General features: G+C 40.7%; 1 protein-coding gene across 2 annotated transcripts in view; it reads right to left on the reverse strand.

Annotated features, from left to right (window-relative positions):
• Positions 1-1,528: 1,528 nt before the first annotated feature.
• LOC138021642 (NHL repeat-containing protein 2-like) overlaps positions 1,529-15,000 on the reverse strand; it is a 23,759-nt gene continuing 10,287 nt past the window's right edge. Inside the window, exons 5-15 of one of the 2 annotated variants that reach the window (XM_068868572.1) lie at positions 14,859-14,905; positions 14,531-14,567; positions 13,656-13,786; positions 10,899-10,935; positions 10,374-10,501; positions 5,337-5,373; positions 4,309-4,439; positions 3,914-3,947; positions 3,678-3,805; positions 3,380-3,443; positions 1,529-2,875 (exon numbers count right to left, since the gene is read on the reverse strand). In XM_068868572.1, coding sequence (XP_068724673.1) covers positions 2,733-2,875; positions 3,380-3,443; positions 3,678-3,805; positions 3,914-3,947; positions 4,309-4,439; positions 5,337-5,373; positions 10,374-10,501; positions 10,899-10,935; positions 13,656-13,786; positions 14,531-14,567; positions 14,859-14,905 — 917 coding nt within the window. In that variant the 3' untranslated portion in view covers positions 1,529-2,732. The remainder of the gene's footprint in view (positions 2,876-3,379; positions 3,444-3,677; positions 3,806-3,913; positions 3,948-4,308; positions 4,440-5,336; positions 5,374-10,373; positions 10,502-10,898; positions 10,936-13,655; positions 13,787-14,530; positions 14,568-14,858; positions 14,906-15,000) is intronic. The other variant, XM_068868573.1, reaches the window with a different exon arrangement.

A 15,000-nucleotide genomic window follows, 5' to 3' on the forward strand; every position in this document is an offset into this window, starting at 1 on the left:
TGAGATGTTCGTGAAAATTGTGTAGAGCTGTGAGAGTATCGTCAACGTAGCGTAACTGGAGTGTTATTGTTCGTTTGTAACTTGTCAGATGTGTTCCTCGATGCTTTGTATAATGATTTCGGCACCGCACACGGTAAACTGGTGAACCCCATCAGCTGTTCCGTTTAACTGTTTGTAGTGTTTAGCCGTCTAAGAAACTGAAAGTAGGTAGGCGTAAGGCAGAGGTGTGATCACATGGTCAGTGCGTTCGAGTCCCGTTTCAACAACAACAACACAACAACAACCCTTAAAGATTTAACGGTCCTTGTGAAACTTCAGTGCTCTTGGTTTGTGAAAAGGAGTTAACCGTTGTGATATAACTCAAGATAAGTATAACTACCCAAAGACATGTAGTTCTCTAGACAGCAAGAATTCCAATGTGAGTGTAGGTGGACTCATGATTGGGAGATTTGTGAATAATAGATCTTATGGAGTGACGTTGAGTTTGGTGTCTGCTAATTGTGCCCAGTGGAAGTTGAATTTGGCCTTTTAATCCTTTCGTCCCCCGAACAGAGGTAAAACAGTTATTGCTTCTACGGGGAAAACCTTTTTGGTTGTGTCTGTGTCCTTTTTAAACTGCCGCAAACGAGGGAAAAGGGACCAACAAGAAGCGTTCCTTGGATCCTTAATCCATTGAATGAAATGCGGAAGTACCTTGCAATAAGAAGTCACACAACGATGACCAGAGGAAGACGCATAATGAGGGAAAACACAAGACAACTGAAAACGACTCTAAAGAAAACAAAAGACCAGTATTGAAGAAATGAGAAGAGAGATACACGCCGCGAGCAGGAGGAACATGAAAGAGAAAGGAAACTGTTGGAAGATGTTCGGAAAGAGAAACACATTACTGTTGACAACATTAAACATTGACGCACCACGGAGGTAAAGCTACGCCCTTAGACTCTCAAACGGCGGGTTCGGTTATCAGAAAGGAATTCCACATTACCATTTTCGAGTTTTAAACTCGTGCTTAACTAGAGATTTCCCCCAAAACACCAGAAAATAACGCGAGATAACCCCTTTAAAGTTACCTCGGCGGACTCGTATGGTGAGTGCGAATCCCTAAATCGGAACATGTTGTAACATACGTAACGAAATCACAGAAATATTCCGTGCGTATTAACACGGTCCTTCACTTATATTGCAGGTACAATTCCCAATATAATCCAGAGTTTGCCAGAAGGCCGCGGGATGACAGTAGGTACAGGCCATATTAGATTTTGACAGATGGGAAGTTCTGACACGAGGACTAAGCAGATACAAATCAGCTTTCAAGTATTGTTGAGCTTTGTCCAGCGAACGGCTACAATTAAAAACCGAGTGGAATGTCATCTACTCTTTAATCATGGTACTGTGGTGAACGGAATAATGTATCAAAGACTATGGCATACGGGCACATCTTCTCTTCAGAGGAAGAATGGGACGAGAACTGTTGACCGAGGTAGAAAAGGTGCATCCAGATGTCCTTGGGAATGTCGGACGGGACGTAAATCTCACTCAAAGAACCAAAGCTCCTCCATGCAAAGGGCGGCATCAAACAAAGTAAACACAGAGAAACGTTATAATATTGGTTTTTTTTTAAAGAAATTTTTAATAGTCTTGATCTCAAGGACAGTTAAATGTACATATCACTCGGTAGTCTTAATTAACCAATTATAAATATGCCCTAGTGGATGACCAGGACCAAGTTGCGGTCATTTTTGACTGGCGATAAATCACTTATCTTGTTCCCGTCTCTGCTTGGAGATCGTACGCGCAATGAAAGAAGAGGAAAATAGAAATTTCTCTAAAACACATCTGATGTTCGCTATAAAATGTAAAAACGGGAGTCAAAAACTCTGTTCAAATTTGGGGCAATACAGTATACACTCTATTTAGGGAGCGTCGATTGACTTAAGTCCGGAATGAGAATACGGGGAGTGATGATTTATAGCGGTAGGTCTGTCGTTTTGAAGCAACAATGATGGTAAAGATGTTTAACTGAATAAAATTGTAGCGGGTGTGTGACAATTTTAATATGAATCTCCGTAAAAACGAACGATTTCTAACTGCTATTCCGGAATACGGTCAATCGAACGCACCCTTAGTGATGAAATATTGTACAGCAATTAAGAATTATGAAGGTTAGGGAAAAGAGATTTTTTTTGTAATCCTCGTCACATCCTGGGCTCGCTTGCCAGCCGCTGTTCGGGAAATGAGCCTGCAATCGCCTCCCAGGGCCCGTTTCTCGAGAGTCCCGAAACTTTTCGGGGCCATTTTCGCGTGTCACAATTCCCTTTTTATTTCAAGAACGGATTTAAGTCGTCAAACTTCACAGACGTGTTTCTTTTAGTTAGCTTGAAAACATGTTAAAAGATCGGCTTTCCAAAGCAAGCAGCTGGCATTTTCACAAATGGCTTTTCGTGCCCGAAAAGTTTTCGGCAGTTTCGAGAAACGGGCCCCAGGTGACTTTGGTCTAGCCCTCAGCCTAGTCACTTGCATGATGGCGAAATTTACTGCAAAGACCACAAGGTTTTGAGTGACTTCTATTGTCAGACAAATTTTAGCAATTGCCTTCTCGTTTCCCGAAGAAAAGAAAAAACCTGCCACATTAAAGCATTTTGATCTTGGAATTCAAATGACGCCATGATGCAATGGCCTATACCTATTGCACTGTACTACACTGTTGGCAGGGCAGGTAATGTGATTTATTACAGTAAGGACGATCGAAACACAAGCCGCTGCCTCCGGCGAACACACCACATGAAAGCAACGAAGGAAAAGAGGCAAGACAAAATTAAGTATGCAAACAAATGCGGGAAACTCTGTGTTCTTTGCAGAGAGCGTGCAAACACTGTAACAAAGGAAAAACATCACAGAAATAAGTTTTAATTGCCGGTGGGATTTTCCAACATATCTGATGCTGTGTAATACGAATTTCGCCAAATGCAAATACGGAAACTTATCGCTTTAACTGGGGACATTGGGGTTTTGAGCGAACCTAGATGTTGTTAACCTTTTCACCGCCGAGGGCTTCCCCGTTGACGAGTGAAATCGTCTAGCGTTAGACAGAGTAAAATCTACAAGTATCAATTTGCATTTTTGGCGGTGAAAGGGTTAAAGAATTGAAGAAAAGCCCTCGCACGAAGGCCAGAACAACAAAACTGAGCTCGGTTACCGCGACGCACAGGATCTGAACATGGGCTACATTGGAGGGAGGGAAGTGGTCTTGTCACCGCGCCCTCGTAAAAGACAAAAACTGAGATCCCTGGCATTTTTTGTGGGGGGAGGGGGATGGAATGGGCGGGCTAACGTACCATTCTTGAGAGACTAAACAGATTTATTTACAAAATCATACCTGATTTGTTTGGATCTACTACCGATGAGCCAATTCCGCTGACACTCCTTATTCTGTGATTATACTATAATAAGAAAAGCAAATTTCACAAAGAATCAGAACTTTGCCTCGAACTTACGCAGTAGGGGGAAGGTTTGAAAATTCCAAAAACGGAATTAATTAAAGTGAATACACTACATGTTTTTAACCTATTTTTAAAAAGTTGTTAATACGGAATTCCGCTGCCTCAGGGCGCAAATAAAAGAACCGAACCGAAATTAAACAAATCTTTCTCGAATCGACTTCAAATGACATTCACCTGATCTGTGAGGTAGATAATCTTTTTTCTGTGGTCAAAGGTCAGACCAGTTGGATGATAAAACATAGCTTGCCTGCCCACACCATCAAGGTAGCCTTCAGTACCACCGGCCAAAGTACTCACTTTACCTGTCAAAAAATGGCTCTTCGTTATCTGTTGTCCGCCAGCTAGGTTGGTTCAAAGGCGAGAGGACAAGATATCACCCTTGTGAAGTAACTAAAATATACATACGGTACCTTGTGGAGTAACTATCCTTACTGCATTGCTGTCCTTAAAAATAACAAACACCACATTTAACTGTTAACTGAACAAAGTTTGAACGGTTGTTGAAGTGTAACGAGAAACACGATAAGCTTGCAGGCCACAGTATATATTAAATCCTTCTAAGAACTAAGAACGACTTTTTTACCAAAAGATGAGAGATCCTTTGTTTTCGTCCACCAACATGGCGACGATGACGTAACGTGAAACGCATCTTTACCCGATATTTGAAACAACAGCACATTTTTGGTCATCAGTCACACGTAACCGTTTCACCCTCAAATTATTTCGCCTTAACAAAAAAACTACCGGCTGGATATTCTTAAGACTAGCCCGAAACGTTACGTAAATGGGGTTTCAAATAACTTACAAATTCCACAACATAAAGGACTTTATTATCTGAGTCAAAAGCTATTCCCTCCGGGTAATTAAATCTTGCTTCTGACCCTATCCCGTCCTTGAATCCTTCCCTACCATTGCCTGCTAAGGTTCTCACTTGACCTGAAAAAAAAAAAAAAGATTTGAGTTCTACTGACAGAAACAAAATTTTGAATTGGACGTGCGACTTAATTTTTATGGGAGTAACTGTAGAATACAAATTATGGCTAGGCGGCTACGGAGATAAGCTGAGATACGTGGCTACGAAGCTACGGGCTATTCGGCTACCTTGTAAGGCGACCGGACAATTACATAGTTTGTGATAATGCTGGTGTTCAAACTTATTTACAAACGCCAAAAAAAATGAGCAATTTGTGCGTTCAATTACAGAATTAACCGAACCTCCACCTGGAGATGCTTCAGTGGATTCATGGTTTAGAGAAATTCATGTTCCACGAGCCTGGCGTGTTCATTTAGCGACTGGATTCGATTTTCACGAAAAAAATCGTGCTTGTTTTGGGTCGATCGGAGTCCCTACGCTGGCTTCCGTCTCCTACCTTGTCACTATACTATGAAGGAAGGTGAACGGGGACCATTTTTCCCGAAACTTCGTGTACGTATTAAAGACAACAACAGCTCACCACATGGTAAGTTTCATCGATTTTTATTTCCATTTTCTGGCAAATTTCCAGACCTAAACTTCGCCTCATATGTTCTCTATATTAACCTATGTGGCACACACAGTGAGCCTGGGTTACCTGTGCAGATAGCAGCCAGTGTTATCAACTTGTCAAGATCTCTGTCTTGTTTCGCCTTATCATCCTACATGCAATGTCTTTTTTGGTGCAAATCGAGTTTCGGTTATGTTTGAACGGTGAACAATATCCACAAAATTCTAGTAATACGTCACGTCAACAAAAAGACTTAAACATTCCAGATAGTGATTAACTAACACTCCTTCAGAAGTTACACGTCACACAAGACGTAAAAATGGACGGTTAACAAAAGCTTTATAGTTACCATTTGTTGTGTCCACAGTCCTTAATGCATGGTTGTACTGTGGAAACAAACAATTTGTCGTCAAAACTTCGTTAACTAAAAAATCGCACATAAAGACTATAAGTGAATGAAGGGGTAGTTTCTAAAGAAACTGTGGTGCTGCGTCGGTGGGGAAGTAGTATACAAAAATTTGGTTTATCAACGGAGTTGATAATGTAAATTGACCACCGTACAGAGATTCTAAAAGCCGACGTTTCGAGCGTTAGCCCTTCGTCAGAGCGAATCGAGGGATTATGGGTTACGTGTAGTTTTTATAGTAGAGTGGGAGCTACGCTATTGGTGGTAACATGGCAACGTGAAAAGTAGGAATATATTAGTTGAATGAAAAGCGTTCGTTAATACCGTGAGGATTAAGGGTGCCGATTTGAAAGATGAATTTTTGTTCCAGATTCTTGCGGCTTTCCGTCGTACCTAGATGTAGGGAAAGGCCGCAGATAGCCATGTGTTTTTTGGAGTGGTTAGGCAGATTAAAATGGCGAGCGACTGGCTTAGATGCATCCTTGTCATTCTTCTCAACATCGCGAAGGTGTTCGCGGAATCGGTCACCTAGTCGTCTACCTGTCTCACCAATGTATAATTTATTGCATAACGTACAGGTTATGCAATAAATGACATTTGCGGAGGTACATGTGAAACGATCGGTGATCTTAACAGATCGCTTAGGTCCCGATATCTTGCTAGTGTTAACAATGAAAAGACAAGTTTTGCATCGTGAGCGCGCGCATTTGAACGTGCCGGGTTGCTCGTTGGTCTTGAGCGCGCTTCTAACTAAAAAGTTGCCTACGTTTTTGTCGCGTTTGAATGAAATAAGTGGAGGTTGCGAAAAGATTCTACCAGTCTCGGGATCATTTTGGAGTAATTTAAAATTACTAAGAATGATGCTTTTGACTGCGTGATTATGAGGATGGAAAGTGAGGGTGAATGGAATTCTGTCATTCTTATCTTTCTGTGACGTTTGTAGTGACGACTGTCGATCAAATTGTTGGGCGCGATGATGGCCCGCTTTGACCACAGAGACAGGATAGCCACGTTTTTCGAAGAACTGGCACATCTCCTCTGATTTGCTGGAAAAATCGGAGTCATCACTACATAGACGTCGAAGTCTAAGAAATTGAGAATAAGGAATGGAGTTCTTGACATGTGATGGATGTGACGATGAATACAACAAATAACTGTGTGAATCAGTAGGTTTGTAGTGCACACTAGTACATAGCACGTTGCCTCTAATAGAAACTTTGATATCTAGGAAAGCCAATGAAGTTTCCGAAATTTCCCAGGTATATTTAAGAGCCGGATGAAAAGAGTTGACGGAGGTTATAAATTGATCGAGTTCTTCTCTGCTGGATGAAATAGCGCCGATGCAGTCGTCGATGTAGCGGCCGTAGAGTTCAGGTTTGGGGCCGTTGTACTGATTAAAAAATTGGTGTTCAACATATCCTACAAAAAGATTGGCATAGCTAGGTCCCATTCTTGTGCCCATCGCTACACCATTAATTTGTTTGTAATAGTTGCCGGCGAATGAAAAGCAGTTAAGCGTTAAAACTAGTTCGGCAAGGCGGAGGAGCGTTTCCGAGCTAGGTTCTTTGACAGTGCGTTGATCGAAAAAGTGTTTAAGTGCTTGAAGACCTTCGCTGTTAGGAATGACTGTGTATAGAGATGTAATGTCCATGGTGAAAATAAGTTTGTCTTGGCCGGAGAAATTGAAATCGCGGAAAATTTGTAGTGCGTGTGTACTGTCTTTAATGTATGATGGCAAAGATTTGACGATAGGCGTCATAATCCTGTCTAAGTAGCTAGAAATGAGTTCGGTGGGGCAACTACAGGCAGAAACGATAGGTCGACCTGGGTTGTTGGGTTTGTGAATTTTAGGCAAGAAGTAAATGCACGAAGTTCTAGGGGTGTTGATGATGAGATTAGTGGCAGTGTCCGGTAATTCTTGATTAACTATAAGATTTTGAATGGTGTCTTTGACAAGTTTTTGATTGTTGGAAGTGAGATCTTTAGGGATTTTGGCATAAAACGAGGTATCCGAAAGTTGCCGCAAAGCTTCTTTTTGGTAAAGGTCGGACCGCCAAACAACTACCGCGCCGCCTTTGTCGGCCGATTTGACAACTATGTCGTTGCGTTTACTAAGATTTTTAAGCGCCGCCCACTCTTCCGAGGAAAGGTTGGAAAATTTAGTGTTGCGATTGAATTTAAGTTTGTGAATGTCGTGACGGCATTTTTTGGTAAAAAAATCTAAGGAGGCAAATTGTCCCTCTGGGGGAGTCCATTTGGATTTGCGAACTAGAAGTGTTTCAAAAATATCTTTATTAGGAGTGTCCGAATCATCCTCTTTGTCGTGAAAAAAGGCTTTTAACTGAACGCGGCGAAGGAATTTTTCAACATCTTGCTTAAAATCTTGCATTTCAACATCTTGTAAAATTTAGGCCCTTACTGAGAACAGATTTCTCTGAGTCAGTAAGCGGAAGATTTTCTGGAATTGTAATTACGGTATTATGGCTATGCAATGTAGTGTCAACGGTAATTTGCGGACCTATTAATTGTTGAAGTTTAAGAGTCTTGGTTTGGTGTAAATGGTCAAACAGTCCAGAATTAAGTTGTCGGATTTTAGCGCGAATCGATTGTACTAAAATTGCTGGACAGATTTTGGAAAGTTCGGAGCGGCAATGAAGAATTTGTTTGTCAAGTGCGATTCGTTTTTGGCACATAGCTCTAATTGTGATCCTCATAATATTACGTGAAAAAGAATTTTGCGCACATCGAATTTGGTGAAGATACTGATTTGAGTGAGAGAATGTAGACGCATGAAAGTTCGAGCGAAAACCTTTAGGAATGACTTTAGAATTGAGGGAACGGCCGATGAAGTTGATGTGACTACAAAACCTAGTTTTGGCGAAAATTAGAGTGGCTAAACGGAAAGCTAAGTTACTGCTAAGTGTGCTAAGTCAAAATCTTATAGTTAATCAAGAATTACCGGACACTGCCACTAATCTCATCATCAACACCCCTAGAACTTCGTGCATTTACTTCTTGCCTAAAATTCACAAACCCAACAACCCAGGTCGACCTATCGTTTCTGCCTGTAGTTGCCCCACCGAACTCATTTCTAGCTACTTAGACAGGATTATGACGCCTATCGTCAAATCTTTGCCATCATACATTAAAGACAGTACACACGCACTACAAATTTTCCGCGATTTCAATTTCTCCGGCCAAGACAAACTTATTTTCACCATGGACATTACATCTCTATACACAGTCATTCCTAACAGCGAAGGTCTTCAAGCACTTAAACACTTTTTCGATCAACGCACTGTCAAAGAACCTAGCTCGGAAACGCTCCTCCGCCTTGCCGAACTAGTTTTAACGCTTAACTGCTTTTCATTCGCCGGCAACTATTACAAACAAATTAATGGTGTAGCGATGGGCACAAGAATGGGACCTAGCTATGCCAATCTTTTTGTAGGATATGTTGAACACCAATTTTTTAATCAGTACAACGGCCCCAAACCTGAACTCTACGGCCGCTACATCGACGACTGCATCGGCGCTATTTCATCCAGCAGAGAAGAACTCGATCAATTTATAACCTCCGTCAACTCTTTTCATCCGGCTCTTAAATATACCTGGGAAATTTCGGAAACTTCATTGGCTTTCCTAGATATCAAAGTTTCTATTAGAGGCAACGTGCTATGTACTAGTGTGCACTACAAACCTACTGATTCACACAGTTATTTGTTGTATTCATCGTCACATCCATCACATGTCAAGAACTCCATTCCTTATTCTCAATTTCTTAGACTTCGACGTCTATGTAGTGATGACTCCGATTTTTCCAGCAAATCAGAGGAGATGTGCCAGTTCTTCGAAAAACGTGGCTATCCTGTCTCTGTGGTCAAAGCGGGCCATCATCGCGCCCAACAATTTGATCGACAGTCGTCACTACAAACGTCACAGAAAGATAAGAATGACAGAATTCCATTCACCCTCACTTTCCATCCTCATAATCACGCAGTCAAAAGCATCATTCTTAGTAATTTTAAATTACTCCAAAATGATCCCGAGACTGGTAGAATCTTTTCGCAACCTCCACTTATTTCATTCAAACGCGACAAAAACGTAGGCAACTTTTTAGTTAGAAGCGCGCTCAAGACCAACGAGCAACCCGGCACTTTCAAATGCGCGCGCTCATTATGCAAAACTTGTCTTTTCATTGTTAACACTAGCAAGATATCGGGACCTAAGCGATCTGTTAAGATCACCGATCGTTTCACATGTACCTCCGCAAATGTCATTTATTGCATAACCTGTACGTTATGCAATAAATTATACATTGGTGAGACAGGTAGACGACTAGGTGACCGATTCCGCGAACACCTTCGCGATGTTGAGAAGAATGACAAGGATGCATCTAAGCCAGTCGCTCGCCATTTTAATCTGCCTAACCACTCCAAAAAACACATGGCTATCTGCGGCCTTTCCCTACATCTAGGTACGACGGAAAGCCGCAAGAATCTGGAACAAAAATTCATCTTTCAAATCGGCACCCTTAATCCTCACGGTATTAACGAACGCTTTTCATTCAACTAATATATTCCTACTTTTCACGTTGCCATGTTACCACCAATAGCGTAGCTCCCACTCTACTATAAAAACTACACGTAACCCATAATCCCTCGATTCGCTCTGACGAAGGGCTAACGCTCGAAACGTCGGCTTTTAGAATCTCTGTACGGTGGTCAATTTACATTATCAACTGCGTTGATAAACCAAATTTTTGTAAAGACTATAAGGCCTGGTTCTCACTGGCGACTCAAGCATAAGCACAAGCAACACACGCAGGCGCATTTACTTGTTGTTAATTAGTGTCTATTGTTCTAACAAAGGCTCTAATGAACAACAAACTACTGAGTTTGCGTATGCTTCTTGTGCTTATGCTTGCGTCGATAGTGAAAACCAGGCTTAACGTGACTCAATTTCCTCATAAGTTTTTACATGGTCTGCCAAGTACAATATCCCCGAATCCGTGTCAAGTGAGATTCCAGTTGGATGGAAAAATTTAGCTTCCTTTCCAACACCATCAGCGAAGCCTCGGCTTCCACCAACCAGCGTCCTTACATCACCTATAAAACAAACAGAACCCTACATTTGAAAAATAAAACACGAAACGGATCACAAGTCCGAGTGGTAAACAAGACTGAAATAGACTGATGACGTCAGTAATGGCTACTAATTTCCGTGATCATGTCAGAAGAGCCTTCGCTTACAATCTCTGTGGGGACTTCGGATGAGTGATATGAGGTTTAGGTATGTTCATCAAATTCCAAAAATTATTTCAATGATACTAATATTATCGCAATGTAAGCACGGGTCTAACGACTTCTTGGAACCAAATGTCAGCGTTTCATTGATTATCTACAGCTTCTCCAATCTGTAAAAAATAAAGTAATTATACCCAAGGATCATTATCATTGTTGCCGTTGACTGTGATCAAACTGAAAGGCGAGTCTGTATACCTACCGTTTGGAAGAGAGATGATCCTTACGGCATGATTATCCTGTGTAAAATGTTTTAAACATTACATTGAACCTTAGCACAGCCCTTTACCCATTAAATTTGCTCTCTATAAACAAGCTCTAGCGGATGACTTCAAGCCAATTATTTGGACCCATTACCGCTACTATTTTACAATAAACCCTTTGCGAAAAAATTAGTTACCAAGCCTGTCGGAAAGAGTGACGCGAAATGTTATGTCTCTGTGATCCGATAACATTTACAATTTACCATTTTCAACTTAAGTAGACGCTCCGTAAGCGTAACCTGGGTTGCCTGTAGTACGTCTTACACAAGAACAGAAGGCACTGAGTTGGGTGGTATTGAACTGTAGCGTTCCAGTTTTTTTTTTTAAGTGGGAAGGGGGGGGGGGGGGGGAAGATGTAGACCATTTGAGGGGTTACCCAGACGTCATGCCAGCAATGGCCCTTTGGCTCACATGTTCACACGTTGAATTATTTTGTAATGTCGTGTCCCGTTTTGAGGTCTTTTAATTTTTTAAGTAATGTCTGGCCCATCAGAGCCGGAGCTTATCCCGGTTTCTGTGGCATGAAGAGACTAGGAGTATTTTGTTTACTCCGCCGCTAGATGGGATGCCAGCCAGCATTTCGCCGGTACCCATTTATACACCTGGGTGGAGAGAGGCACCGTGAGAGTAAAGTGTCTTGCCCAAGAACACAACACAATGTCCCCGGCCAGGACCACTTGATCCGGTGTCGAGCGCACTAACCATGAGGCCACCGCGCCTCCCACTTTAATTTAAGCTTTGGTAATAAATTCAGTTCAAAGATAACAAAACACGCTCTTGAGTGAAACTCACTCGTCTCTTGTTTAATTAAAGGGGCTATGTCACTAAAAATAATATAATTCCATGATTTGAGATGCACGGATGGCGCAATGATGAGAGCATTCGCCTCCCACCAATGTGGCTCGAGTTCGATTCCCAGACTGCGTCATATGTGGGTTCCGGTTTTCCCATCTTCCGAACATTTGCCTTGATTTGCGTTAACAGTTAACTTCAGTTTACAGTGTCCCTAATTAGTGCTCCAAAGCTAGAAAGACTACACTAGACTTTTTTCCCCAAAATGCCCAAAAAGTAGAATGAAACATTGCAATAACCTCTTAAAACTGTTGAACAACATAAAAGAAATACTGCAAGAGAAGCATGGATGGCCATAAAGGTACAAGATTGAAACGGATTACATTTGGGTAATCTTGAAAAAAGTCGACCCGACGTTTTTCAAAATTATGACAAATCGCCTCGATTAAGGTTGTTTTTTTTCTCAGAATCATTTCGTTTGTGATGTTACGATAATTTTATCGGTAAGGGCATTTCCACATAAGCATTTTCGAGTTTTAAACTCGTGATTAATTAAAGATTTTCCCGAAACACCCTAAAATAACGTGACATAGCCCCTTCAAGTGAAATAGTCTGCCAAAAAACTAACTGCAAATTACTCTGACGGACGGTTTCCTTCATGTCATGCATGTCTAGAGTTGCCCTAAGCAAACGTTTTTTCATTCTAATCTGATGACAGGTCAAGTCTTTTTTTGGTTTACGTTTGCACCAAATGGTATCGCAAAAGCCAGGAGTTACGGTGTAGCACTTTTCTTTCGCGGGGTTTACTTTTTTCGGATTTTGCGGATGTACTTGATCCGCAAAAATAAGTTCCAGCAGAAAAAACATCAGCAAGATTAAAAACCGTAAAAATTTACCCCCGTTAATATAACTAAAAATGACTTTAATCCCCACACAGTGGGGTGAAAAAGATCGTTTATTTTCATATTTGCATCAAGAAAAAGCAATTGGAGCTTGCTACAAACCAAACCAAACGATAAATACTTTTCCAGTCTCTGAGGCATAAGAAACGAACTCAAAGGAGTCAATCAAAAGGTCACGTTAACAATTTTCTAAGCCTCCAGGATGCAACATAATTTGCAGGTTCTCGATGATTGAAGGGTTTTTTTACCAAAAAGTAATAGAAGTTGAAAATAGTCTTGCTGCTTGAAAAGAAAACCGCAAAAATTAGTTCCCAGCGGAAATTTCAGTCCGAATTTGCGCCTCAAAATAAAAGTCCCGAAAAATTTTCATGCTACACGGTAACAGTAAAAGGCAAGCCAAAAGACAGATCTACGTATCTCGAGATACTGGGATTTCCTATCGGTGATACTCACTAATACAGGGATATTTTTGCGCGGTTTAAAACTATCCGGAAAAAGTAGATCTTAGTAAGTATCCTTGGAATCCAAAAAGGAAATTGGGGGTAACCATGCATTTTTGAGAAATAATTAAGCTTCAATTTGAGAAAGAACGCAATACATTGCTTTGTATTTTAAAGCTTTTTACAAACATTATTCATCAATTATCTTTGAAAAATGCGTGGTTACCCCCAATTTTCTTTTTGGATTTCAATAACACTTGTTAAGATATACATTTCCGGCATAATCATACACCGGGGAAAAAATATCATTAATTTGTAGGCACCGTCCTTAAATATTCTACTGTGTCCACCGGATGAAATCTATGCATTTCTAGTACCCCTTCAAACTTACCAAACATACGCGCAGTCAAGACTCTACACACAAAGACACTAGTTAGTGGGGAAGGGACAGGAAAGACTTTTCACGACACAGAAAAAAACACACGGAGAAATGAAACGCAGATTCCGACTGCGTTTGGCAACCCAGTAACTAGGTAAAGTCTAAAGGAGAACAGTAACTAACCGTGTCACTGACATACAGCCTCATTTTCATGCTGTCTAATTCAAGTTGCTGTGGATTGGCCAACAAGGCTTTTGTACCTACGTCATCCAGAAAGCCTGACTCCCCGCTGCCGACAAAGGAGGTAACCTCGGCTGAAACATTAAACCATAGTTAGAATGATTAAAGGAATGGTACTTTGTCTTAATAATATACATGAAAAAACGGCTCAATATTCTGATTGGCTTAGAGAAATGTTGTGCAGAAAAGAGGTTATTCAGTGAAAAAAGACGAAACAAACCTGGCATTCTCATTGGTCAATGGTCAAAGAAAGCCACAGATAGCCAATCAAATGCTAGCCCTGGATGGTGCAATTCTTCCGCGTCTCTTCTGCTTAAAGGCTTTCTCGATATTTGTTCATGTCTTTTAGTCTGTTATTAATAAGCCAATCACATATTTTTCAGCAATTTGGAATAAATAAGAACTCGTAATTTTTTCAAAGACTACAAATGCACTTGTCCTACGGGCTCCTGAAATTTTGCTTGTCTCAAAAAAAGTTACTCGTGACCATTTATTCCAAATTACACTCGAATTTATGTAATTACTTGTACAAAATAAAGCATGTAAAAGCATCTCGATCATACCACTCCTTACAAAGGTCTGCTTTGAATGCATTTAGATGACTTAATTCAAACCAAAAGCAATACAGACAAATTAAATATTCGATAATTGGGATTTTGGTAATATTTGGATAAGGCCTCCATTCCATGCTTTGAGCAAATTGTTTTTCCTTTTCGCAGTGGTCGCTTTAGCCGACAGCAATGGTGGCTGAGGCGGTATCAACACGTATAGTTTTGAGAAAGCACCAAGACCAAAAGAGATTAAGGTAACACCCTGACCTGTTGTGAGATCAATCTTCCTTATTCGGTCATTTGCCTAAAGAAGAAATAATTAAAACCATGGGACATAAGAAAAAAATAGTTTCCACTTTTAAGTCTACGTTTTGGACTTGTTGTTGGCCGGATGCAAAAAACACCTGAAGGTAGAAAACCCTGAAAAATCCACCCATTTGCGCTATAGGCCGTTGTTATACTAGCGACGATATGAAAATGTTTAAAGTCGTCGAGGTGCATTATATTCGTCTCCAGTATTCTCTATAGTATAAAAATGAACATTGTACAGTCATCACGTTATTTCCCACTGAACAACTTAATTACTTTAACTTACACTGTCTGCCACATACAATATCCTTCCTTTCGTATCGATAGCCAATCCTGTGAAAAAATAACAGTGCGTTATATTTTCTTTTTTTTCTTGAATGTATCAAATAAACACTGATTTTAGTAGCCTCTTGGATTTGTGGAAAGGA

This window comes from Montipora capricornis, chromosome 10, assembly GCF_036669925.1.
Source record: "Montipora capricornis isolate CH-2021 chromosome 10, ASM3666992v2, whole genome shotgun sequence".
Taxonomy (NCBI): domain Eukaryota; kingdom Metazoa; phylum Cnidaria; class Anthozoa; order Scleractinia; family Acroporidae; genus Montipora; species Montipora capricornis.